General features: G+C 40.2%; 1 protein-coding gene and 1 long non-coding RNA gene across 4 annotated transcripts in view; one reads left to right on the top strand and one right to left on the bottom strand.

The window, feature by feature from the left end:
• Window positions 1–27,791, top strand: part of WASF2 (WASP family member 2) — a 63,372-nt gene that overhangs the window by 16,254 nt on the left and 19,327 nt on the right. For 2 of the 3 annotated variants that reach the window (XM_088790689.1, XM_088790690.1), the window contains one exon: window positions 26,913–27,085. In XM_088790689.1, coding sequence (XP_088646815.1) covers window positions 26,956–27,085 — 130 coding nt within the window. In that variant the 5' untranslated portion in view covers window positions 26,913–26,955. Of the gene's footprint in view, window positions 1–25,541; window positions 25,746–26,912; window positions 27,086–27,791 lie in introns of those variants that run through there. The other variant, XM_088790691.1, reaches the window with a different exon arrangement.
• On the bottom strand, window positions 5,362–11,028 carry LOC148755541 (uncharacterized). Its single transcript, XR_016018586.1, has 2 exons — window positions 10,245–11,028; window positions 5,362–5,548 (listed from the first exon to the last, which is right to left on the bottom strand). It is a non-coding gene; the product is annotated as an uncharacterized LOC148755541 (long non-coding RNA).

The raw sequence follows: 27,791 nt of genomic DNA, 5'->3' as shown, positions 1-27,791 counted from the left end.
TTTATAACTTTTATACAGGTTTTAATGATGGAACTTCTGCTTTTTCTAAGAAAGATGCTTAACACACATGGGCATTATTTTCCTTCAGGACCTTGACTTTCTCATAGGTTAAAATGTGAAGGTTATTCGAGCCTACCCGGGGATGCAAAAAAAAACCCACAAACAAAAAACCCCCCAAAAACGTGAAGGTTAAACTTATGTTCTGTCCACCCCCCTCTTCCAATACCCTGACTTGCTACTACCCTTTATCCCGACTCACATATTTGTCTTTATTCATTGACTCAGTCAGAACTGGGATAGGACTGCCAACCTACCTCCACTATTTTCCCAGTTCATTGAGATGTAAGGCCTTAGTTACTGTTGACTTCCCTGAACTCCCTGACTCTTTTCATGCCAAGATACTCTCCATTCCTTCCCTGTCTTATTCTCCTAGTATTCTAGTTCAGGTGCTTTGTTACCTTTTGCCTTGACTATTGTCCCTACTTCCCAACTCCTTTCTCTTTTACTGTGCTTAAGTGATATGTATAGCATCTTCCTAAGTAGTCTATAATCTGTAACTCCATTTGTGTAACTCTTATGTAATGACTAAAGTACAAACTCAGCCTGATAGTTAAAAGGTTCTGTGATCAGGCCCTACTCGCCTTTCCAGCCTTGCTTCCCACTGCTTTTGCAACACTGTAGTCACCTTCGTTCCCTAGAAATGTCTCATGATTTTCTGCTCACACTGTCTGTCCACCTCAGATGTAATACTTCTTGTCTCTGCACGTCCAAACCCTGCCTGTGTTTAATGCCCAGTTATATGACACTCCTGTGTGGTGCCTTCTGTGATTTACTTAACCAGAAGTAAACCATAACTTCCATCACTTTTTAACTTTGTTTTATATGTGTGTACTTTTCTCATTTCTCCTATATGACTATACTCCTTAAAGAGAAATTATTTCTTGTATCTCTGTTCATCTTCTATAAATCTAGGGCCTTTGCACTTAGTAGTTAATAAGTATTTGTTGAGTGAGATAATAATGCAGATAATGTTCCTGGAGGCAGAAAACAAGATTGAATGACCTCTTGAGGTACTAGCCAACCCCATGGTTTATTTTTATAGATTTTTGTAAATTCAAAGTGTAAGCTGCCATGAGCTGCCGTTGGCTACCATGTGCCGCCGTGAGCCGCCGGCAGCCGGCATGAGCGGCGGGTGTGAGCGGCCGGCAGCCGGTGTGAGTGGCGGGTGTGAGCGGCCGGCAGCCGGTGTGAGTGGCGGGCAGCCGGTGCCAACAGCCGAGAGCTTCTGTGAGCTGCTGTGAACCGCCGACCGACGGCCTCAGCCGGGGGGAGCGCAAGGCTCATAATACCAGCGTGGGCCAGGGAGCTGTGTCCTACACAACTAGACTGAGAAACAACGGCTTAAATCGGAGGAGGGGGCAGAGAAGGGGGGAAAAGATTTTAAAAAATTACAGAAAAATTCAGACATATACAAATGTAGAGAGGATGATGTAATGAACCCCTATATGCCTATCACTCAGCTTCAACAGATACAAACTTCTCTTACTTCATCTGTACCACTACCTACTCCCTTATCCTCGTTGGATTTTTGGGAAACAGATCCCATACATCATATCGTTTATACTATAAATAAGTTCAGTGTGTAGCTCTAAAAGATAAAAGATAAGTACTCTTTACAAAACAAATAAACACAGTACGTCAACGTATATTCAGTTAATGTTCAAGTTTCCACAGTTGCTTTCTCTTCCTCTCTGTCATCCCTGCCCTTCTTTATCTCTAAAAGTTTGGTTTATTCTAATCAGGTTCCAAAAAAGGCCCATACATTGATTTGGCTCCTAAGCCTCTTAATGTATAGGTTCTCTTGCCTCTTTTTTCCCTTGTATTTGCTGTTGTTGTTGTTGTTGTTGTTGAAGAAAGCAGGTTGTTCTGTAGTTTTTCCATTCTGGATTTTGCTCATTGAGTTTCTGTGATTCATTTATGTTCCCCTATCACTTGTATTCCTTGTAAACTGGTTGTTAGATATAGAGCAGCATTGTCTAATAGAAATACTCAAGCCTCAAATGAAATTTAAGTTTTCTAGTAGGCACATTAAAAAGTATGAATAAACAAGTGAAATTCATTTTAATAATAATTTTATTAACCCAGTTATTGCAAACTATTATCATTTCAACATATATAAAAATTATTAATGAGATATTTTACATTCTTATTTTATACTGAATCTTTGTGATTTGGTGTGTGTTTTACAATTACAGCACATACCAATTTTGATGAGCCCCATTTCAAGCGTTCAAAAACTACGTGTGTATAGTGGCTGCCTCTAGAGGGTTGACCTGAACCAGGTTCCTGCTTTGGCTGTAATGCCTCATAAGTGGTGTTGTATTCTTCCATGGGGAGGCTGATAATGTCCGGATGTCTCGTTGTGTTGTAAGTGGTCATGGGTAACAATTACCTAGATCCTTTATTTCATTAGATTTTTGCAAATGATGATATTCTAAATCTGTCACTTTTTTTTCTTCATTAGCTGGAATACTTCAGAAAAGAAAAACTTGCCTTTATCAACTCTGGTTACCCTGAAGTTTGATTTGTGTAGGAAAGGCAGGATAAAGACTTGATTATTTCCCTTTATTCTTTTATTTACAAATTTTAAAAACGAGTTGGTTCCCTAACATACTCCAAAGGGAATCAGTGAGCGTTTTTTTTGTTGTTGTTTGTTTTTTTAAGTATCGTGAATTGATGGGTTTTAACATATTTGGTATGTTTTTAATCCACTGAAGTTGTTCTTATTGATGTTCAGTTTGTTCCACCTTGGACCAGTGGGAGCCTCTTCAAGTCGGCTCCTGATTCCTTTGACATAACTACCTAGTCTGACAGTGTTCCTTGCTTTCAAGTGTGATAGGATGTTCCAGACTTGTCTTGTACATTTCCTGCCCTTTATCCAAAGAGTTCTGGATGCTTTTAGTGTATTTCGAGACCACATGGTTATTGGCTCCTTCATTTGGTAAATGAGGAAACTGGAGGCTAAAGAAGTAGAGTGGTTTAACCAAGGTCACACAGATTTAGCAGCAGCATCTGGCCTAGAACCCGACCCTTCTGGGTCTTAGCTCCTTGTCATTGCCATGGTGTTGCTTCCACTACCTACTTTCTAGGACAGGTGGTTTCGCTGCATTTGTGCTTCGACTCTAGGCCATCGGGGAGGATAGGTTTTGTGGGTCATCATTGGAGGTACAATCAAACCTCATTAATTTGCGCTAATTGGGGTAAATCATAGTGAGAGTGTTGTATGTTGTTTTTTTCTTTAGGTGCAGCTGTTATTTTGAGTCACACAGTAGCTGAAACTAGGCTAATAGTGTTAGCAGGTTATTTTGTTAGGTGGAGGTCCTTTGTACCTGGTTTAATGAATAGCTGAGAATGATGTGCAATTTAACTTTAATTGTATGTAAATTAGACTCCTGAAATGCTTAAAAACAACTCATTAAACATTTCTCCCTGCGATCTTATTTATACTGTTTTCTTAGCCAGTCTTTTCTTTATTAGAGTGCAGAAGTAAACTTGAGCCAGGTCTGAATTTATCTCAAGTTTCAAATGTTCAGAGTTTATTAATAAAATGTTGCCGGAAAGAAAGAATATTTGGGAAAGTGCAGAGGAAGAACACCTGAGAGTCAGAATCTGGCAGTTGCAGCCAACCAGAATGCAACTCTTTGCATTTAAAAGTAAGCTGCAAGTGCTTTTGAGTGGCAAAGAGCTTGCAGAAAGCGTGTTCACATGACCTCCTCTGTAGTATCATGACTCAAGGGCCTCACTGAGAGAATTGTGTATATTGAGGAACAGAGGTTCCAGGTGTGTGAGGGTTGACTGTGTTGCCTGTTGGCTCTGTGGCCCAAAGTAAATCACTTGACCTCTCTGAGACTTCATTTATTCATCTGTAATAAGGGAATTAAAATTGGGAGTAGTAATGCATGTTCTTTTTACCTCATAGCCTTCTTGTGAGATTCAAGTCAGCGAATTAATCAAATGGTATAGTAGACATTTGTTGAGTTAACAAGAGATGATACGAAAGTGCTTTTTTAACTAGAAGCTTTGTATGACCCTAAGCATTATTAGAATAATATAGATTAGATGCACTAATACATGCTAATGATCAGAAGCGTGACAGCAGGAGGAGGAGCTTCAAGATGTGTGTCCAGAACTTCACAGCCATTTCCACGCAGAGGCATATACCCTCACACTTCAGGTGCCTCTGACAGTATCAGGCTCTGTAGCGTAGAACCCTTGCTGATGTGAAGACCTGGAGTTACCAGGAAAAGGGTACGTTATGATTAGTATATTTTGTTTTAAGAAATAATGGATACGCACAATATATTTTACAGAGATTTTCATAAAATGGCTTCCAGAAGTATAGTGTCTAAAGAGTTATTTTCATTATCTGGCAATTCTGCCTTGTGTGGAGTCTGTCATTCCCTGAAAGCAGTTAACACCTGCACTAAATGCTAGCAGCCGTTCTAAGTTCTTTACATATATTTACTCCTCTATTTCTTCCAGTAATCCCTTGAGGTAGATACTGTTATTAATGTCCATTTTACAGATGGGGAAACTGAGGGACTAAGATTAAGAAGGATGCCCATGATTGTGGATTGGGATCCTAGGTTGAGGGAAAAAATTCCTATAGTTATTGGGGCGCTAGTAGAATTTAGATATGGACTTCATGTTATTTGATAATATTGTATCATTGTTACATTTCCTAATGTGATAATTGTACTATAGTTTGTTCTTAAGAGTAGACTTTGACTCCTGACTGCAATCTTATTATCAAATGGTTAAAAAATTAGTAATAAAAGTGTGTGTGTGTGTGTGTGTGTGTGTGTGTGTGTAGAGAAAGAGTAAATGTGGCAATATGTTAATAATTGGTGAACCTAAGTAAAGGGAGGGCATAGGGGAGTTCTTTGTACTATTCTTGCAACTTTTGTCCAAGTTTGAAATTATTGCAAAATAAAAAGTAAAACAAAAAATGTCCTTAGGTCACACACTGGAGTGGAGATCGCAGGGCTGAGATGAAGCTGTGTTCTTAATCACGGTGCTGTTCTGCTGTTCTGTTCATGGTGCTAGATAAATGAGGTCATCTGTGCTGAATGTTAACTAATTGGGGCTGTGACTGCGTCCTGCACATTGAGCTGTTTTAACAGCTCTGCCTTCTGGTTCTTCAAGGATAGAGTGATCATATAATTTATTGTATGAGTAAGAGTAAGAGGGAATTCTATTAATAATTACTCAATTGATGTAAACCAAGATGAATGGACATCCTAAAGGGATACTTCTTGGCAGAGTCCAGTTTGAACAAATATGATAAGACATGATAATTGCTTCATTATAATTGAATTTTATTTACCATGGATTCTTATTTACACAATATATAAGCCACTTTTTTCTTTTGCCAACAATAAATCTTCCGATGCGGTTTCACATTTTCTCCTCTCGATTTTGTTAATTCTTTTGCTTCCTTCCAGACCACTTGGGAAATACTCTTTGTCAAACTCCATTTCCTCCAAGTCTGAAAAATACCAACAGGAATTTCTGTAACACTTGTCCAGTTTTAAAAAATATTGGCATTTAAAACCATAAATCCCCAAACATCTTTATTAACATGATTTCTACAAGGAGAGGAGCTGGTAAAATGCATCTGTATTACTAGATTGGCAGAGAAGTATTACTACTGTCAACTTCCCATAGACATTTGGGGAAACCTTATTGTATGGTAACTGGAGGCTGTTAATGTTTGTTAAAAAGGATGACAGTGTAGCATCAAAGGTGTGTGTGCTGTCTCATTGATCTGTTGCCCAGGCAGTGTCCACTGCCATTCTTCTAATTGTACTTATTTGCAGTAATACTCTCCTGGAGCTGTGTGTCCAGTTAAAGATGTTGACCGTCACTGGTCGAGGAACAGTATTTTTTGGTTAATCTCTAAAACAAGCTTTCAAAATTCTTCTAGTATTAGGTTGGTGCAAAAGTAATTGCGATTTTTACAATTATTTTAAACAGCAATTACTTTTGCACCAACCTAATACAATCTGCTCTGGATTTTTAAAGATCAAACTACTGTATTTTGCTGAGTATAATGTACTCTGGTGTATAATGTGCACCCACGTTTTGGGCCTAAACTTTCAGGGGGAAAAATCTTTTGTTTTAATTTTTTTAATTCAAATTTTATTTGTTTACATTTAGGTACTTGTTTTTTGTATTATGAAGGAATTTTAGCATTTAATTTTTTTAAAACTTTTCGTTTTTTTTATGTTAAGTGTTTTTCCAGGACCCATCAGCTCCAAGTCAAGTAGTTGTTTCAATCAAGTAGTTGTAGAGGGCGCAGCTCACAGTGGCGCATGTCGGGATGATCTGGCAACCTTGTTAAGAGCATCGGGCTCTAACCAACTGAGCTCACCGGCCACCCCAATTAGCATTTATTTTTTAACATACAAGAAACAATTATTTATGTAACAATTACAAAACACAAGAACAGATACAAGGTACAAGAAATTTTATGTACAGGTAACAAATTACGATATTTATGCATCATAGAAGGGCAAGAACTCTTTGTAGTTGCAAGTTCGTTGTAAGTTCAACAAAACCGATTATCGATTATCGTATTCCAGGGTATTTGCATATTGATTTCTGGAGTTACACTTTTAACTCATAAGCATAAATAAAAGAATTAAAAATTTACATAGATACAGAATTAGTACTACCCATGTATAATGTTCATCCTTATTTTTCCCTCACAAATTTGGGCAAAAAAGTACACATTATACATGGCAAAATACGGTAGGTACCTCTTTGTTTCTCCTTCCTCAGACAGAATGTATTTAACCAAGTACACATCTGCTAGGGCAGGAGAAGGTGGTACAGGGCAAGGATGCTGAAATTTAAATCAGAGTTTTCCTTCCAGTTAGCTACTATGGTATTAAGATTTGGGGAAGGAGTGGATAAAACAAATGACTAACATAACTTATTTTTCTTTAAACCACAAAAATGATTTTTTTCCTTAAATCATGAAGTATGCCTTTATAGTAGCAATAATCTTCTAATACTTTTAAAAATGTGTACTTTATAGTTCAAAGCTGTTAAATTTCTTATACTGGCTGATTTTTCTTTAAATTCAGTGAATTGCTATATTTAAATGGGTAAATTTTTTTTTTTACATCTAATTTAATGAATGAAAGTGGCTTCTGACACAAATTTTTACTTAATTTTTAAAAATCTTTATTTTAAAGACACCTGCAAATGTCACTCAGGTCAACTATATCAAAATCAACTATTAAAATAATAAAATACCTATTGGATGATCAATTTTGCATTTTTTTGATATAGGGAATCAACAAATACTTTTGAGAACACATTAGGTACAAATGGCTATGATAGATACGATCCCCTGTCCAAAAGAAGCCTATATCCTAGGAACACAAAGACACATGAAAATGTCTCAATATTGTGGAATCTCAAATCTAAAGTCTTTATTATGTCTTGGATCCTTATCTCAACCATTATTCCATTCTTCTAGCCATTTTGTCCTAATAGCAATAAGTTTTGCTAATCAATTTAAGAAATATTATGAATACTGTATCAATTTATTTCAAAGTTTAGATAACATGGACATACTCCTAGCAAAAGATAACTTACCAAGATGACTCAAGAAAAAAATGGAAAACCTTTAACTGTTAAATACATTGAAATTGTAGTTAAACAACTTCTACAGAAAACACCATGCCCAAATAATTTCCAGGTGAATTTTAAGATACAGCCTGAGGTTTTAGAATCAGTTATTAATTCCACTTTTCCATGCTACTGACCCTAATTAGGAAGGTGACTATAGGTTTACATCTTCACTTCCTTCCCTTCCTGGCATGGATCTCTATTAAGGGGATCTAATTGTCACATTTTATTCTTCATTAGCTCTCACTCCCTTTCTCCTTCCTTGCTTTTTCTCTGATTGTTTTTCATAGTCAGCAAATCAGATTGTTTAGAGAATTTTTTCTTAGCATATTCTGTTCCTCTTTCCACTTAGCCAATAATTTATGAAGGATTGATGGATGACAGAAGTGCTGCTCAGCACCTCAGGATTTAAAAGACAGCCCCTTCCCTCAAAGAGCTCACAGTCTATCCTGTCCCTGTTACAACTGTAATATGGGGTGGATGCTATAATAGAGGAATAATAGAGTGCTCTTGAAGCGGAGGAGGGCTTGATTAATTCTTTCTGAGGAACAGGGTCAGGATGACTTCCTGGAAGCAATTACATTTGAACTGGGCAGGGAAGGATTAATAAATTTCAAGAAGCTGGGGGGAAAAAAACCCAAATAGAAAAAAGGTGGGTATTCCAGGAAGCAGAAAATGTCTTGAATGAGATCACAGAGGCATGAGAGTGCAGGAGGGCCGCTGTGGTGAGCAGTGGCTCAGGTGGAGAGCATGGGGTAGGAACCGGCAGAACGGAGGCCAAAGAAGTGTGCTGGTGTCAGACAGGCCTTCAGTACCACACGTTATGCCCTGATCATTCCCTTTTTCTCAGTCTCAGTCCTAAAAATCCCTCTCACTTCAATTCTCAGATGAAAAATTTCAAGGTTTGCCTCTGTGTCAGGCGTCAATATGCCTGAGATTTGATCATATAGTTTTACCTTAGTGCTGACAGAGACCAATCTTCATCTGGTTAATTGTTGGCAGGCAGCATTCTGAATGACCTCCAGCCATTCTAGGCTTTCAGAGAAGGGACTTGATGTCAGTGTTTTAGAAAAATAAAAAGTAGCTCCTTCCTACAAAAAGGGTTAAAGATGCTTGGACTCATAGCAATCAGGGAAATACTGATTAAAACTGCAGTGATACACTTTTATGTACATCAAAGTGGCAAAATTTAAAGTCTGACAAAGTGTTGGCAAGGATACGAAGCAACCAGAACCCAGCAAGCAGAAGTGTAAATGCGTACAACCATTTTGCCAAACAATTTGGCGTTATCTCCTGATTGAAGATGCACATACCCCATGACCCAGGAGTCCCACTCCTAGGTATCTACCCTTAAGAGCTCTTGCACATGTGCTCCAGGAGTCATACACAAAAATATCCATAGCAACACTGTTGGCGATAACAAAAACAAAACATCCAAACTGGGGGAAAAAATCCCAATATCCATCAGCTTCAGATTGGATAAATAATGGCATGGCCATACAGTAGAATATTATATAACAGTGGAAATGTTTGCATTGCAGCTATAGCAACATGAGAGAATCTCAACAAATTGTAGAATGGAAAGTTGCAGAAGAGTTTACATTATGATTCAATTCATATAACGTGAAACTAAACAATATAATGTTTAGAGATACAAATGTGATAAAACTATAAAGGAAAACAAGGAAATGGTAAACACATTTCCGGATAGTGTTATCTCAGGGTGAAAAGGGAAGGAGATGGGTTTGGGGAGAGACATGTAGGGGACTTGAAAGCTAATGGTAATTATTCTTAAATTAGGTGGTAGGGTAGGTACACTGATATTTGCTGTATCACTATTCTTTATGCCTACGTATGTTTTAAGAAATTTTTATACCTGTACGTTTTAAAACATTAAGGTTGGTGATACTTGATCTAGTGTTTCCCCTAGTTCTGCTTTCATACATAAACACATTTTTCAGAATGTAAAAACTAAGCCCGGAGATTAAGTAATTTAATCTCTTAAGAGACAAAGCTTATCAGTGACAGCCTGGTCTCAGACTCAGTATAGAACACTGTGTCATCTTAGGTTGCAACTCCCCCATTATGTAGATTCTATGGATCAATTAGAAGTGCTTCCACTTGGATTACTGCCTCAGTCTTTCACCCCTTCATGTAGTACCTTCTCCAGCTGCTGCCAGAGAGAGCTTTCTAAATGCAAATCCATCATGTCACTCTCTGGCCTCAATCTTAAATAGTTCCCAGTAGCCTTCAGCACACTCCAAGTGCTATCGTGTGGCATACAAGGCTCTCTGTGCCTCAGCTTCTGTCTGCCTTATTAGCTTCATCACTCATGACTTCCTGCACTTCAGCCGCACCGAGCTATTTGCTGTTCCTGGAACACTGTTTGCCTCTGCACACACTGCTCCCTCCACCTGAAACTTCTCCTAACTAACCTTTTTGTCCTTTAAGACACCCTTTCTTAACTGACTCCCCCCCCCCCCCCCAGCCTGAGCTGGATGCTTCCATTACACCTTGAACTTAACATTTGTAGTCACACTTACCACAGAGTAGTATTGTCTGCTTTGTCTCCTTCAGTAGTTTTCAGTCTTGGTGAGGGCAGGGGCAGTGTTGAATTACGAGTATATTTCCAGTGTGTGGCACAGCGCCAAGTACGTAAGGTTCATTGAATGAATGAACAAACCAATGAACGAATAATCACTTTATACAAATCCCACATGTAGCTTGAAGCTGTCATTTGTTTGCCAGATTCTCTATCTGTATTTATAAAGGAAGGAAGAAAGGAAAAGTAAGGGAAAGAGAAAGGCAGGCAGGCTGGTAGGTGGGGAGAAAGTACTGAGGGGAGGGAAGCAGGAAGCTGATTTGGGAGGGAAAGGAAAGGTTCAGAGGCTTATTAACATTTTAGGCCAAGTGCCTGGTGATTTTAATGACAGCCTGGATTTCTTTCAAGCTTTAGACATGTGCTGATTTTGATGACTTACCCTATTTCGACCTTCCTTAGCCTTTTTGGAAATTTATCTTTGGCTGATAACTATCATTTTTTCTCTTTACATTAGGGAGTAAGAGCTTTGAAGTGCATGAATAAAAGGGAGGTGGCGGATAGCTTGTGTTGGTCAGAGTGGCCTTTAGTTTTTAATATTTATTTATTTGTTTGTTTGTTTTAAGGAGGGTGCAGCTCACAGTGGCCCATGTGGGGACTAAACCGGCAAACCCCGCTGCCATCAGCACTGCGCTCCAACCAACTTAGCCAACAGACCACCCCTTGTTTTTAATTTTTGACGTCTCCCTCTTCTCTGTACCAGATTAGACCCCTGATCATTTCCTAGGGCTTGGAGAGTGTATGTAGATCCTATCTTGTGATCTGATGAGCTATTAGGAATTTTAATTCTAAAACAGAGGTTGAACTTGGGCTATTCAGATTGGGTTCTTTTCCGTCAGGAAGCAGTGCTGTAAGACGAAGTCCAGACACCCTCCCTATCCTCACCTGCATAAGGACCAGAACACAAGAGCCACTAACTGTGGCTTTATTCATTTGATAGATACTTGCTGAGCATTCTCTCAGGGCCTAGCATGGTAGTAGGCACTGGGATTAGAGATGACTGATGACCATCCTCACAGATTCAGTCTAGTGGGAGAGCAAGTAAGAAAATCAGTCATTTTAATGCAGTGTGCTGGGCTAGGCACGCACAGGGTGTTACGGAAGTTTAAAGAGTGTATGGAAGAAAGGGAACCAACCTGCTTTGGTGCAAGGCCTGTCGAGGGAGATATTTCACTTGAGCTCAATCTTGGAAGACGGTAAAAGTTGGTGGGGGTGTGGTGGGTGGTCAGACGTGAGCAATAGTATGATGGCAAGAAGAACATGATGCAATGGGGAGCTATGGAAAGGTCTGTAGGACTTCAGGGCAGGGTATGTATGTATGAAGATGTGATAGGAGATGAGATTGGAGCCATCTGGGAACCATATTGTGAGTGACCTCTTCTACTTGCCTAAATAAAAGGGATTACAAGTGGCAGTGTTCTCACTCCCCCAGTGTTAGCTGGTTACTGTTTCTATTACTGTTGTCTCTCGAGCAACAGAGATTTATCATGTTTTATTTCTTTGATTTGTTCTTTTTATGATAACTTGAATTTGGAGCCCTCTTTCTTTTTATGCTTTAAGCGACTCCACTTTGAGTACCATCTAGTCAAACCCTACATTCGAGCATTGTGAAGTAGATGATGCATCGCTTTTCAGGCAGTTTGGAAGGAGGGGGATTCAAATGACCCTCAAAGACTAACTAGTCAGGCCCCCATGTCAATGTCATTGCAGTTCATGCATGCATGGAGAGTGGGAAAAGGAACTTAATTATGGAGGAGGGGAATCGTAACCCTGCTTGAATGGGTAGTTGAAAGTCCTGGGCCCACCCCTCAGCCTCAGAAAAAGGACTTCTGACAAAAAAGGCTGCCAAAGGGGTCATAGGGAGAGCCCACAGAAATACCGTCCTCTCTCTTGGGGGTGTGAGCCAGTCTTTCTTTTGCTTCCACAGGTGCAGAATAGGTTCACCAAATAGTATTCTGATCTCTATTGTACAGAATTTGGCATCTTCCTGTCCTTTTCTGGAAAATCAACCCCTTTAACGTAGGGGACATGGCAATTTTAGGTCAGCAGCCATTTAAAGGCACCTTTTTAACTTTCAAGGGCTAGCCTAATAAGATATATTTTGTACAAAAATACCCATTTATCAAGATGAGACTCGAATCATTTAAATCTCAAAAGAGGCTTAGTTTTAGCTGCTGGTGCACTTTTTACCTGAGATTACTTCTGGTTGTCTTTTAATGGCACTGTCCTTCTGGAGGACTGTGATCACCGCCAGACATTAGGTGTCATTTCTTCTGCTGCCCTGTGGTAACTGTTCAGAATCCATTACAGTGTTTGGCATGAGGGAACCCACAGTGACCCATGTCACTGTCCTTCTGGATCATAAAATAGCTTTCCATAGTTAGCCTGGATGACAGCAGAAGCCAGCCTTCTGCAGTCAGGAACGGCTTCAGCATGGCTACTGTCTGAATGACCAAAGGGGTTAGTCACAGGCAGCCTCCTCCGTTTCATTCATTCGTTTTGGGAAATGGTATAATGAGGCAGAACTGCACCTTTGGCTTTTTAATACAGGGTCTGAACAGGAAAATCTATTTTGGTGAAATCCTGGAGAGTTGCTGAAAACACATGATGCTGTTTAGTACTTTAAATAGAAATTCTTTACATTGGAGGGAAAGTGTTGTACAAACATGGCCCCAGTTGTTACTTGTACAACATATATATTCATACAGTTCTTGCTATTTCTAAAGTTGGGGAAAAGTTCTGTGTTAATCTAAATAAAATTTTGATTTTTCTAAATACATATTCCTATCTTAACACTCATTGTTAGATTTTTCTTAGGCAGGAGACTAAGTTCAATCTTCTTAATTCCTCTTCTATGTAAGCCTTTCCCCTGCATTTTAATAGAAGTTCTTCAGTGCACAGACTGCGGCAGAGTCCATTTTGAAAACAATTCATAGAGACTTACCTATGCAATTTATTTAACCGTTGGTCACCAAGAAAGAGTAAAAATCAAAGAACCAGAGGGCTGTTGAGGGAAAAAGTTTCCACGGCAAACTTGAGGGCCTAGAGGCCAGAGAGCAAGAAGAATGTTTGGGGATGGTCTCTGGGAGCTACGGTTGGTAGTAACAGAATGGAAATTAGAGCATGGAAAATGTAGGCCACTATACCAAAGGCATGGTTCTAACAGATTTTGGTGTGGAATTGTCTTCTAAGTAAAGATTTTGTGATGATTTAAATGCCATAGAAGTCATCTCTTGGCTTTTTGTCTCAGGAAGGCATTAGAATTTAAAACAGACCCTTTAACATGATTTACGGCAGACAAGAAATAACAGTTCAGTTGGGGCAGGTGGTATTTAATTACCCTTCTCTGTGGGAGTGGGGCTGTTCCCACTAAAATTGTTTCTGGGTGAAATCACACCAAAGATCCATAAAGTACAGATATACATATACATATATTTTAAAAGAGACATCAGTTTCTTGCATTTTTCTAATGTCAAAGGTTAATTTAAAATATTAACGCTGAAAAGATTAATTTAAGATATTAAGTCTACTAGGCAAGAATACATGTACATATTGTAATTACTTCCTTTTTACAATTAAAGTAATTGGATTATATTTAATAAGCTATTTACATTTAATAATTAAAAAAAGACTTATCTTTTCAGTATTCCCCATATGCAGGAAGAGATGGGGGAAATTCACTTCTAATATAATTATCTTTACTTGGGCTAAAAAGGAAAAACAACTGTGCTTTTTGAAGAATGGTCAGATGAATATTATTTTTTAAAATATACATACACAGTTTAGGAATTACCCATAGGAATGTGTTTTGGTTCATTGTAAAAGAAGATGAAAGATTAGCTGCTTTTAAAAAAAAGTCCCCAATGACAAGATTTGATGAGCTGAACAGTGCACAGAGAATAAAACTTAAAGTGACTCTCAGGGACCCTATAGATAAAAGTAACCCGTCAAAAGTGACGGAACCCCAAATGCCTAGCTGTTTGAAAATAGGAGTTTGTTTGAAAAGCAATAGCATCTGAACACGTTGTCTGAGGCTGGCACTTTAAATGAGCCAGTGTTTATGTTGTTTAAAGTGAAAGATGTGAGCTCCTGAGCAGCTGGCTAAAATTGGGTGTAGAGAGGGAGAAAGCAGTGTGTTATCCTCATTAACACCATTTCAGTTCTAGGGTAAATATGTCAGGAAGACTTTCTTGTGTTAGCCTGCAGTCTTTTTTTCAAGGGGGAAGAAACTAGTCAGGTTTGGTGGCATTTGTATATGAAAACGAGAAATATGGACATATTTGTCTAACTTCTTGGTTTGGGTGTTTCGTGAAGAATCAGTTTATGGTGTCATGGAAAGAGCATGAACTTTGGATACAGATGGACATGGGTTTAAAAGCTGACTGACTTTGATAAAGTTACAGAATCACTCTTACTCAGTTTTAGTTTTCTCAGCTGTCAAATCAGAATGCTACTACTTACCTTGCAGCGTTGTTTGAGGATTAGAGATTTTTCAAGAAAATGTGAATAAATGCTTGGCACTTCTTAGGAATTCAACAAATGTTTATTGAGCAGATGTAAGAACCCCACCTTGTCTCCAGATAGCTGCTGTTGGGACTACTACTTCTGTTAGGTTTAAAGATATTTTGTTTTTCAGTTCCTGTATTCAGAGAGTTGTACACTCCAAAAACCTGTGTTACAAAATAGAATGTAGTGACTGTCATTAAAAAAAGGTTCAACGTACCTCTTTGGAACTTTTGGAGAGGGAGAAATGACTTCAGACCCCATAGAGGAGTCAAGGAAGGCTTCTTAGAAGTGGTGACATTTGCCTTGCGCCTTTAAGATGAAAGGGTTTTGTTTTGTTTTGTTTTAAAGATTTTATTGGGGAAGGGGAATAGGACTTCATTGGGGAACAGTGTGTACTTCCAGGCCTTTTTTCCAAGTCAAGTTGTTGTCCTTCAGTCTTAGTTGTGGAGGGCACAGCTCAGCTCCAGGTCCAGTTGCTGTTGCTAGTTGCAGGGGGCGCAGCCCACCATCCCTTGCGGGAGTCGAACCGGTGACCTTGTGGTTGAGAGGATGCGCTCTAACCAACTGAGCCATCCAGGAGCTCAGCGGCAGCTCAGCTCAAGGTGCCGTGTTCAATCTTAGTTGCAGGGGGCACTGCCCACCATCCCTTGTGGGAGTCAAGGAGCTGAACTGACAGCCTTGTGGTTGAGAGCCCACTGGCCCATGTGGGAATCGAACCGGCAGCCTTCGGAGTTTGGAGCACGGAGCTCTAACCGCCTGAGCCACCGGGCCGGCCTTGTTTTGTTTTTTAAAGAAATGCCACAATCCAGATAATAGTCCCTTTGAGACTATTTTGCTTTCAAAGTACCTAAAGTGAAAATACTGAATTGACTCTTGACTGTGATGTGGAAGACTGATACCCTTTGTCTTAATCCTTAAAATTGGCATAATGTAAGCAGAGGCTATCCATTCCTTTCTCAGCATTTGTCTCCATACTCCTGGAGAATCTGTCTCAGAAGGTAAGAGGCCCACCTACTACTAGGTCTCCACTGAGACCAAAGAAAAGAGGGCCAGTTAGGAGAGCCCTTTGTGTGGTGCTCAGTGCTGCTTAATTTGACCTGCTCTCCTTAGATTATTTCATTGCCACTAGGCGGTGAGTCCAAACAGGCTCAGCATTCCTTTGAATTAGTAATGATGAGAGCTGTCCTTTACTGAGTAACTACTGGGTGCTAGGCACTCCCCTCGAAGGCTTACTTGTGTTATTTTATCCTCAGAGCCCTCCTTGAGGTAGGTTTTATTTCCCCCATTTTACAGATGCGGCTCAGAGAGATTAACCAGCTTGCAGTCCCAGAACTAGTGGCTCAGGGAATCCTTGATTCCCCTGACTGAACATGCCTCTGGGTTCACCAGGTTATATTGATTTTTTTAAATGTGGTAAGCACCTATATATGTGTATTAATTAAAAAAAAAAAAGAGAAGAAAAAAAATTTTCTTTCATTGTTCTCAACTGTGATCATTCAAAAAACTAATTAAATATGTTGTTCAAGTATGTTATTTGCTTATGGTGATACTGTCCTTTCTACTTGCTGTGCTTTCTTATTTAATTTCAAGACACCTACTTTTTGCTGTTGTTTTTTCTAAAAGTACCCATGATATACACCTAGTGAAGATAAGTTGAAATTAGTGTGACTTGAAAAATTTTACAATACCTCTTTATGATTGGGGGCCTTGCGAAACTAGAGTGGAAATCAATCCTGACTAAATAGGAAGCACAGGGCTATCACCATAAGCATATCCCTTGTAGAAGGGAAATGGAGGAGAGCCACGTGATCACTCTGGCTTCTGCCTAAATATGTGTTCTAACCATGGAGCAGGTGGGAGATCCTCAGGCGAGCACATTGGTCTTGCTGAACTGAAGAGACAAATATTGTAGTTCAGGGGAGGCAGAGGCCTCTGGAAGCTGTGGGATAGAGTAGAGTTCTGGAAAGGGGAGAGCTATGCCAAAAATCTGCTCTAGGAATCTCCTCAAGGTCCCCTTGAGTCTTTGCTGACCGCACACATGCCTGGGGTCAAACTCCAGGAGGCTGGGGAAAGAGTGACCAGGAAGCTATGAGCTGTCTGGTTCCCAGAGTGGGGAGGTGTTAGAGTTCCTCCCTGCCTGAGTGGCGAGCCCACGTTGCTCACTGAGTGTCCAGTAGAGATTGTAGAAGGGCCACATCTTTGTATTGGAGTTAAACTAAAGTAACTGGAGTAACAAAGCTTAACACTCTTGAAATGAAGATGACAACACTAGATATTCAACACTGTAAAATCACAGTGTCCCACATTCAATTAAAAGTTACTAGACTTGCCAGGAAAATGTGGCCCATAACTAGGAGAAAAATCAGTCAGTAGAAATGACAGAGATGATAGAATTAGCAGGCAAGGACATTAAAACAGCTGTTAGAACTGTAAAGGAAAACATGAACATACTAGTGAGACGGTAGATATTTTAGCCTTGCAAAGAAATAATAGAGTATGGTTCCAGTCTCTTATATTTATTAATTTTGTTCTTCCCATGGTATTGTTTGGTAAAATTTGAATATTCTCTTGTAAGTCTGAGTTATAGAATCAGCATTTTAGGGTTGGAGAGAACTTTTTAAAGATCATCTTGTCCACCCTCTCATTATAAAAAGAAATATATTTCATTGATTCTGAGATGTACATTTCCCCTACATTTTAACGTCTCTTGAATCATGATGCGTCTTAATCGGCTGCATCTTAGACTTGATGAAATATGATAAAAGCCCGTTAGAATTGTGATTTTTTTCTATGTTTTTAGTGGTAGAGTTCAAGACTTCTGCTTGTATTATCTCCACCTGAAAAACCATCCCTTCTTTATTTTTTATATACAAATCCTGCCCAGTTCAGACCTTTGTTCCAGGAAATCGGCTCAGTCCCTTCAATTCAGTGATCTTTCCATTCTTTCTATTGTCATCATTGACTGCATTATTCATTTGATAACTGAACTTTGCCATATTGTTACTTTGGTTTTATCTGGTTCAATTAAATTGCAAACTCTTGGAGTCAAGGGAGGGATTCTATACTTTGTGTCTTCTAGTGTCTACTTGATAAATATTCATTGATTAATGAGAGTACTATAATTAGTAAAACCATTAATACAACCTAAAGCTTGGTTAGTAGTAGTGTTGTTTAATGGTTAAGAGAACCACATAAAAACATTCAGAACAGTGCCTGGCCCGTAGTTAAATGCTAGATAGATGTAGAGCTAGTACTTCCACCACCACCACCACCACTGCAATAATCTGTCCTGTGCCAGGCACTGTGTTAAGCATTGTCTACATGCAGTATTTCATTTTTCTTCACAACTTTACGAACTGGGAATCATTACACGAATTTAACAGATTAGGAAACAGACTAAGAGATTTAACTGTTTACCAAGGTCCCAAAGCGAAAATTTGGCGGTCGTGAGTTGAAACCCACTCCTCTCTCTTAGTGTCCCCATTCTTGCTGCTCTGCACCACTGCTTATTAGGTCCTGAGGGCCTTGGTAACCTCCTAGTAAACTGAGGGTAGAAGAAAAGAATGGGTACTTACTTTCCCCTCTGTTCAAGGACTTTTCCTTATAAATCCCGTGTATTGAGTGGTGAACAGACCTCGTGAGAGGAAGTAGATGTACAGCTCCCCTCTTAGTTGCTGGCGGCTTGGCCATTAGTGACAGATGAGTGTGTGACACGTTTTCAGGAATGAATTCTTGTTACAGCTGGCAGAGTAGAATAGTTGATATGGAATTGAATGTCAGTTTGCTCCATAATTTCACTCCCTGGTGTTCAGATGTAGTTGTGGTTGCTAGGTCTCTCTCTTCACTTAAGTTGGTATATTAACAGTCACGCCCAGGACTGCTGCTTCTGCCTGCTCCATGACCACGCAGTATGTTTGTATATTGCCCTGAGCTGTCAGCAAAACATTTTGCTGAATTTCCTTTTTTGTTGTTGCTCTGCAACCTTTTTTTCCCTGGCCTTTCTCAGTTGTGTAAAGTCGGTTTCTTTTTTGGCCTTTCCATCCCAGAGAGGGAGCAGTTACTGCAGAGAAGCCTGAAGTATGAAGTGAGGCATCATAGAGATTAAAATGAATGGTTAGACAGCTGGCAGGATGAAATGAAACTTACTTGGTGCCTGATGTGCGATTCGGCTCTGATTATCTCCTTCTTGCCTCATTTTCAAACCTGCCCTTGTATCTAATCCAGCAGTGGGTGCTCCAGTGCCTTGTCTGTAGGGAGCTTAACCTAATGCAGTACTCACTGCTCCTTGCAGGAACCAGGAAAGAAAGGGGACAGCCAAGCTCCATCCTTTCCATCTCTGAGCAAGGTAGTAAAGTGGGATTAGACAACTGTGTGTTTCCCGTATGGCAGCACATGCCCAGGTTTGGCTTCCTCCCAGGTACTCAAATCAGGTACTTGGAGAGGAATGCATTTTGTATCTGTCCTCTTAGCTCACATTTTTGAGCGCCACCAACTAGACATCGCTCTCTTCTGTCATTGGCTATAAATAAGAAAGGAACCTCTCAAAAACGAAGGCTACTTCTGTTGGGGTTTGTTATTACAATATTGTGAGTTATTGACATATTTCTAGTAACCTTGTGAACTGATTTGCTGAGGATTGATACTTTTGTGTGTTGGTATATATTTTTCAGAGCAGCTTAGTTGTTTTTTTATGTTAAACTCCTCTGAATATAATGCTCAATTGATTATACCTGAAAGAAATCTGGTACTTGAGTACCTAGGGGTAAGATTTCTCCATGTCTGAGTTAAATCATTCATAATTTATATTTATCCAATCACAGTATAAAAGTAAGCCCATTTAGATGGGTAGTTTGGAATATTTCAGACCATTCTATTTTGATGAATTGGGTATTGCTAGAAATTGGCATTAAACTGGGAAAGTAAAATGAACTTTGTGTCTGACTGAAAATCGTCAGTGATAACATTGTAGACCCTATGTAATTTAAGTGGATCCATAACAGGGAACTTGGGCCAAGATAGAGATACAAGAAATATTTTATGTGAATAAATCTTTTCTTTGGAGTTCAGAATACTTTGCAAACAAAATCTCAATTGCATATAGCATCTCTTAAGCATTTTTTTTTTATTTAAGATTTTATTGGGGGAAGGGAACAGGACTTTATTGGGGAACAGTGTGTACTTCCAGGCCTTTTTTTTTTTCCCCTCAAGACAAGTTGTTGTCCTTTCAGTCTTAGTTGTGGAGGGCACAGCTCAGCTCCAGGTCCAGTTGCTGTTTCTAGTTGCAGGGGGCACAGCCTACCATCTCTTGCCGGAGTCGATCTGGCAACCTTGTGGTTGAGAGGACATGCTCCAACCAACTGAGCCATCCGGGAGCTCAGCGGCAGCTCAACTCAAGGTGCCATGTTCAATCTTAGTTGCAGGGGGCGCAGCCCACCATCCCTTACAGGACTCGAGGAATTGAACTGGCAACCTTGTGGTTGAGAGCCCACTGGCCCATGTGGGAATCAAACCGGCAGCCTTCAGAGTTAGGAGCATCGAGCTCTAACCACCTGAGCCACTGGGCCGGCCCCTCTTAAGCATTTTTTTAGTGCAGTTCACAGCTGAACTAGAAGGATGAATTGAAATTTTTTTTTCTCCAATTGCCAGTCATCATTAGACTAAGTAAGGACTAGAATTCAAGTTTCTGATACAGTTTAAATGTATTTTCTTTTGGACAACCAGATGGATCCTACTAAAAAGAAAACCCAATTTTGGTCATTTAAGAGGCAGTTTTCCATGGAATAGTTGATACTAGAAGAGACCAATTTTGAAGAGGAAAGTGATCCCCCAATTTTAGCTTTAAGAGCAAGCTGTGATTAAAGCCTGAAGAGTAATAAAGGTAAGAACAAAAAGTGGTATTGTCCCCCAAAGATAATGGAAAGTAACGGAATTGCCAGATGTGAATGGTCTTTGATAGATGTACAGTGTGCTCAAGGAGTAAGGTCATGGAGTTTAGAAGTCCTGCTTCCTGGGCTACTTTCCCCAAACTAAATCAGGACAAGAAGGAGCCTTACGTTTCTTGAGTGTAGGTCCATAGTTGGTATCATTCCTTTATGAAATTGGAAATGTCTCCTGGTTTTACATCACAAGTAAGCTCTTCTTCTTGGTTCTCCCTGTCAGATACTTTCTCTGTCCCAGGAGTTCCATTTTTGTCTTACTAGCTCTTTCCGACATTAGTGAGCTAACCTGATTTGTCAGTAACACCTTGTGTTGAGAGAGTCTGGTTATATTTGTAGGTTCAGCCCCACCCTGTATTTCAACAGGAAGTGGGTGGGTGCTATAAGTCCACAAGGAGGCATTCACCCTGGTGGTGGGTGCGAGGTACTGAGGATGGCTGTATGCAACGGCCTGAAGCGGCTTTCAACATTTTACTAGATAAACTTAGATTACAGTAAGCCTGTGTGCTGTTGATCATTGTGAAGTCAAATGATTATTTGACTTTTCAATTGAAATTCTTGAACCCTTTTGGAATGCATATTGTTTAACATAAAGAAATTTAGCTCTTGAAAGAGGAACCTGGTCTACAAACTAAAGCTCTTCTCATATGCCCCCATGCAAATGCTGTTAACTATAGAACAGCGGGAAATGCTGAAGTGAAAAAGCAGAAGTTCTAATTGCCACACATACAACATCCCCACGTGTTGTCATCCCCAGCTACTGCTGATCAGCATTTTGGGGGTATGTTTCAAAGAGGAACTGCCTTGAGAAGCATTTCTGTTGTTATGGTTATTGCTATAGCTCAGATATACTTGCCTTTGGATGTGACCATAGAAATCTGAAGGTGTTATCAGTGACCTTGACTCTAAGTGAAGTGTTGTTTATTTATAATAAACAGCTACTAATAAAGATCGTCGCCAGATCAAGCAGTCATCTGTCTTCTGGCCTGGTGATAATGGGAATTCAGAGAGTGGGGTACTAATGAGTGCATCCTCCCTCTCACATGCAGCCTTCCTTTATTACCTTCTTCTATCCTCCCAATTCCTACCTCTCCTCTCACCCCACTCCTGCTGCAGGCTATTGGGATCCAAGTTGTAAGAGTTCAGAGTATAGGCTGGATGTCAAAGTCTTCTTTTGACTTTACACTGACCAAATATGATATATAAATATTCCATGATAACTTCAAATATAGAGAGTAACAGAATCTTACTGTTTGAAGGGACCTGAAAGAACACCTCATCCAGCTGTCAATTCAAAGCATGAATCCCTGCGTGGTACTAACAGTCTAGACTAGTCCGTGTACTGCCTGGCCGTGGCTTGGAAGGGATGCCTGAAGTTTTTTATTTGTTCTTAGACTCATTCTCAAGTCCCTTAGGCTGGAAATAGCCAGGGGTAAAGATGGGGGTTGCTGCTGAGCCTGGCTGGATGTCTGGAAGTGGGCCAAAGCTAATTTTTTGGGTGGTCAACTCCCAGATCAGTCTGGGAGCCTCCGCGGCTATAAATAACTTCACCTCAGGGCTCTGTGTGTGGCATCCTTTGGACCATTCTGGATCCTGGGTCCTGGTGACTACATAACTCTAGACCTGGAGAATCACTTGCTTCATGGCCACGATTCACCGCTATCTGTAGTCCCCAGACCTGCTCTGGCCTTGTGTTCGGAATGCAAGGGGGTCTTGGCCAAGTGAGGAGGTGCTGGCAGCTTAGGTAGAAGCAAATCCAGGAGTTTCAGAGAAAGATCATCCAGCTTAGTCCCTTTATTTTTCTGATAAGGAAACTGAAGCCCAGAGTGAGAATTCTGTCATCTTTTATTTAGAAGCCATTGTAGAAGTCATCCAGTCTGACCTCTCAACATCTTCACAGTCTAGGAATGTCCCCCCAGCATTCCTGATACCTGGTCATCCAGAGGATGGTACTGGGGAACTCATAACTTCTACAAAGAACCCATTCGAATATAGGACAGCTCTAATGGAAAGGAACTAACTAAACTGAAATCTACTTCCCTGTAACTTTTATCTTCTCAGCGGTTCTAATTTAATTCCTTCCCTATGTAACATCCCCCAAGGTAAAACCATCTCCAATCCCCAAATTAGCAAACACCTCTATAACATACAGTTTCCTTAAAGTAAAAGTATAACTGAAAAAAGAACTTTATTGATTCAATGAAGACAGAGCATTCCACTGTCCATGTGTTCAAAACTTTTTTTCTCAGCTAAGAACCACTACTTTCTTGGTTTTCTTCACTTTCTCTTCATTTCTGTCAACTGACACTAGCATTTAGCTCTTTCCATGATACTTAATAAAGAAACATACATTTTATTACTTGTGAGTATAAATGCACAAAACTGTCAGGAGTTTTGCTATATATCAGGACTCACCACTGTAACCTGTCTGTGGTTTTTCAGTTCGTATTTGCTAGCTGTGGTGGCCTCTCCAATTCTATTGTCTCCTTCTTAGCCTGTGAAGACTTTCCAAGCCGGTCTTTACCTTCCGCCTTCTCCTGCCCAAATATAACTTCTTTGCTTCTGTTAGAATGATTTGTCTAAAATGCAGATTTGACCGTGACGCTTCCTTAATTCAGTGGTTCCTCAACACCCAGTTCTCCTCAAATATTCCACTAAATGACTACTGGTGATAGATGAGCCTTTCTCAACTGGATTTCTATGAGAGAATTAAACCATAGCGCCATTAGGCATCCATTGTATGTAATATATTAACTTTTCTCCAGTGCATCTGGAATGGTGCTAGTTATGTACAGTCTTGAGGAGAACTGAGAAAATAGTCACTCTAATCATTTTGTTTGTTCTGTGGTTCAGATGAGGAACCCAGTATGAAAGTGGAAGAAAGAGAGAGAGTATATGTTCTTCAGTAGGTCCAGAAGCATGACTGGGAGCAACCTCCAGAAAAAAACTCACCAAATTTCATTGAAGTCTAACGTTTCATCTTAAAATATATGTGATTGTTGTGTTCTGTATCATAAGTTCAGGGTTAAAACTCTTTTAACGGGTGGCCGGTTAGCTCAGTTGGTTAGAGTGCAGTGCTCTTAACAGTGTTGCTGGTTCAATCCCCACATGGGCCACTGTGAGCTCCGCCCTCCACAACTACCATGTTCCCCCGAGCCAGACAGTCAGCTCTAATGCGTCTTTTGGAGCAAAAATTAATGTAAGGCCCGGTCTTATTTTACTATATATATATTTTACTATAATATAAGACCGGGTCTTACAGTAAATTTTTTTTTTTTTTTTTTTTTTTTTTTGCTCCAAAAGACGCATTAGAGCTGACTGTCGGGCTAGGTCTTATTTCTGGGGAGACACGGTAGATTGAAACAACTACTTGACTTGGAGCTGATGGGTCCTGGAAAAACACACTTTCAAAAAACACACAAAACTTTTAAAATAGATTTATCAATGAATAAAATTGATTTTTCTGAAAGATTTGGTGAGAGTCTGTAGAACTACAAGTAACTACCTTTTTTAAGCCTGGTAGTGGACATTTTATATATGTTATATCATTTAATATCTCTAGGAAATTTGCCTGAGATCACACAGCTAGGCAGGTGTCAGACTCGGGACTAACCCAACATGTCTCAACTCCACAACTTGAAGCTGAGAGAGTCAAGAGCCTAGAAGTCTGTCCATTTCTAGGTTTATGTTCTCCTGAACGTAGGAATTTTTTTTTTCTTGGTCAGGTTATTGTTGTGGTTCAGATCATGCATAATTGCATATTTCTTATGCAAAATATAACTAACCTTTTGTATTCAAAACAAAAATAAGCAGTGATACAGGTAATTCCATATAACAGGGACTTTTGTCTCTCTTTGGTGGCTCTGAAACATTAAATGACTTTTTAGTAGCAGGTACACTTTTCTAATTGTTTTGTCTTGATGGCTATGGACATTGTCATTTCTGGAGTACTCTTTAGCTGGTTATAGGAGCTGGTTCATTTGGCAAGAGAAAGCAATCTTGCTATTGAAAATTTGATTTCAGGTAAACCCTACCCATATGACATAGAGTTGGCTCCATTAGTGTCTGCTTACCCAGACCACTTGGGACAGCATTAATACTAAAGAACCAAGGTGTTACAGGTTGCCCCCTGCCTCCCCATCTGGAATCCAGTTTCCATTAGGTGTCCAGAGACAACTTCTGGAATGCCCTGGCATTGGCCACATTCAACACAGAATTTCAAGAGGATTTGGCTCCTTCAGGTCTTCTGAGAAGCTGAAATTGTTGCTAATGGAGGGAACCACATGGTTGTTTTCAATCATCTCTGACTGCATTTTTGAGTTTCAGGTTCTTCCAGAAAGCTTGAAATATGGGAGTCTGAGGGCATCTGGAGGGTGGTATACAGAGCCCTGAGAGGTTCTTTTGTTAACCCCTTCCTCCTTTCCTGTTCTAAACTCTCTCTTTTTACCATGAGTTACTAAAGATTGCATCTTTAGTATCTGATACCCTTTACATTAAGTAAAAGAGGAGAAGAGTTAGACTGGAAAGGAAAAGTCCAGAGTTTGAGTTAAAAAACCTGATGAGTCAAAGGGAACTTAGAGGAACGGAATGAAATTTATTTCCTTAGACAGTAGACAAATATTCAGGAAACACCTCTGCACCCCAAAGATAGGCACAGCTGCCACACAGTGACTATTAAAGGGAGCTTCAAAGTTATGAGCAAACAGCTGATTCTCTTGGTTCTTGGGCTGTTGCTGTTGGTGACAGGAAATCTTGTTCCCCAAGCTGCTGGCTTCCTGTTTTATTTTTACTCTTAGCAGATCAGAATGTCCATAACAAGGAGCAGTTTGTTCCAAAGGGTTCTTCTCCCTCTTTGAGCCTGAAGGGTTTTTTTTTGTTTTTTTGCTTTTGGTCGGACAGTATGTTGGTTCACTTTTAAGATCTATGATATTTAGCTTGGTTCAAGCATTTTTTTATTCATAATCAACTTTTTTTGGTGATGAACTGGTGTTTTAAGATTTGATGTAAGTAAACCTGTTTTGCTTTTTTTTTTGTTTGTTTAAGAGGAATTTGCAATAATGGGTACTTGGATATGTTACCTTTTTATTTGAAGTGAATTTGCCATTTTCCGTAGCACAAAAATCATTAGACTGTTTTTAGATGTCGTTAGTTTCACAAGCTAGGGAAACAGGACCACAGCCCAGTGTGCTTTGGCTGTAGTCATATCCATTTTGTTGAGACTAAAACCTGCTCCTAGCCTTGTAAAGCTAGGAACTTGGTAATCTAACTCTAAAACAATAGCTCAGCATGAACCTGAAGTGCCGGGGGATTTCCTAGGGAAAGGGGCTCAGCCGACCGGATAAGAAACAGTAACTGGAAGGTTTCCGGATCTGCTCCAGACACTTCCTGCTGTCTTAAGAGCCCTTTGGCCCAGGTGTGTTAAACCGGATGGGAGAGAGAAAGGGAGCTTGTTGGGTAAAAGAGAAAAGGCTAAGGGAATCTTAATAGCACAGTTTACTCGGCATCATGTTTGACATATTGAACACGTAAAATTTTCCTTGATATTCTTTCATTTTGTCAATTTACAGACGAAATTTTAGTGGTGTTAATAGATACTGACAGCTAGTATTCAGTTGTACATTAGCAGTCATCCATCAGGGAAGAACTGGAGAAGTTATGTCCTGGTGTAGATCAGTGGAATCACAATTGGCAACTTAATTTCACTGTGGAGATTATCAGATGACAGAAGCTCTTTTTTGATCCTTATAATTGATCATCTGGAATCTGATCTGTCCTGGTGGTGGACTCCCCACGGGTAGGATCTGTGCACCGTTACTAGGACCTGCTGAACGGGCAGTTTTCTGACCATGCCTCCTTGTCTCTGGAGACTCTTGTTGGTTGGAGCATAGTTGTTATTTTAAGGTTTTTAGGTTTTTATGCTGCCTGTGTACCTCAGTCAGCAGTCACCAGTTCAGAATTTCTAAACTTATCCGTCAAGCCTTCTATGAGCAAACCTTTAAAAAAAAGGGGGGGGGAGTGAGGGGGGTCTAAAAAAGAAAAAAAGATAGGGAGAGGGAAGATGATTTTAAAGCTGTTTTAGATCAGAGCAAGACAAAAGAAAAAGACTCACACAGCCCTAGTGTGCCTGGAATTTGTGGTTGAGTAATACTTTCCTGTTATTTCTTTTTTAGGTTGTTTTTCATCATTCAGAACATTGCCTGAAGCAGGTCCACCATGCCGTTAGTAACGAGGAACATCGAGCCAAGGCACCTGTGCCGTCAGACGCTGCCGAGCGTTAGAAGCGAGCTGGAATGCATGACCAACATCACCCTGGCAAATGTCATCCGACAGCTGGGCAGCCTGAGTGAGTGCCGCAGAGAGCCTGTGCTTTGCCCTCAGGGGTCGTTGGTACTCTTTATTTAGTTTCCTTCTCCTCCTGTGTTCCTATTTCTCCCCCATCTGCCTTCCCTAGGTAATGCGAAAATGCATCCTGCCTCCCCCTCCCCAAAGAGAGGCTCCTTTTTGGTACAGATGCTTCCCTTCAACCCTTTCTTCATCTACCACCACCCTCTAGGGTCCCTCCCCCTCCCCCTCCACCTGCTTCAAAAGAAATCTGTGGGAAGGGTGTCAGGAAGGGCTGCAGCAGAAACTGCAGATGGAATGACAGAGCAGAATTCGCTGTGTGTAAAGTGGGAGGTTCACAGAGCAGTGTCTTGGGTTGGGGAATGTGCCTGTAATTGCACGAGCTGTTCGATGTAGCCTGACTTCGTTGAAGCCTCAAATGTGCCAATAGTCTTTATCTCCCCGACAGCCCCCTTTTCTTCCCAAAGAGGAGTAAAGCAAACATGCACTCAGAGAGATTCTGGCTGACTTGTCTACCCTGGTACACATTTAATTGTGCTGCAAGCCCCCAGGTCCAAGTTCAGGGTACAAATTACTTCTGCAGTCTCTGGGGTATTGGGAGTTTTGCAAGCTGCGTGAACACAACAGTGACACAAATTGTAGCTGGAGCCATTCTTCTCTAGGAGGAAGATGGGGGGTAGCCCAGTCTGTTTTGGAGCTGAGGGAAA

This window comes from Rhinolophus sinicus, chromosome 14, assembly GCF_057876585.1.
Source record: "Rhinolophus sinicus isolate RSI-liver-muscle chromosome 14, RSI-T2T, whole genome shotgun sequence".
Classification (NCBI taxonomy): domain Eukaryota; kingdom Metazoa; phylum Chordata; class Mammalia; order Chiroptera; family Rhinolophidae; genus Rhinolophus; species Rhinolophus sinicus.
Note: the sequence above shows the minus strand (reverse complement) of the source record. Positions and strands in the feature narration are given on the sequence as shown.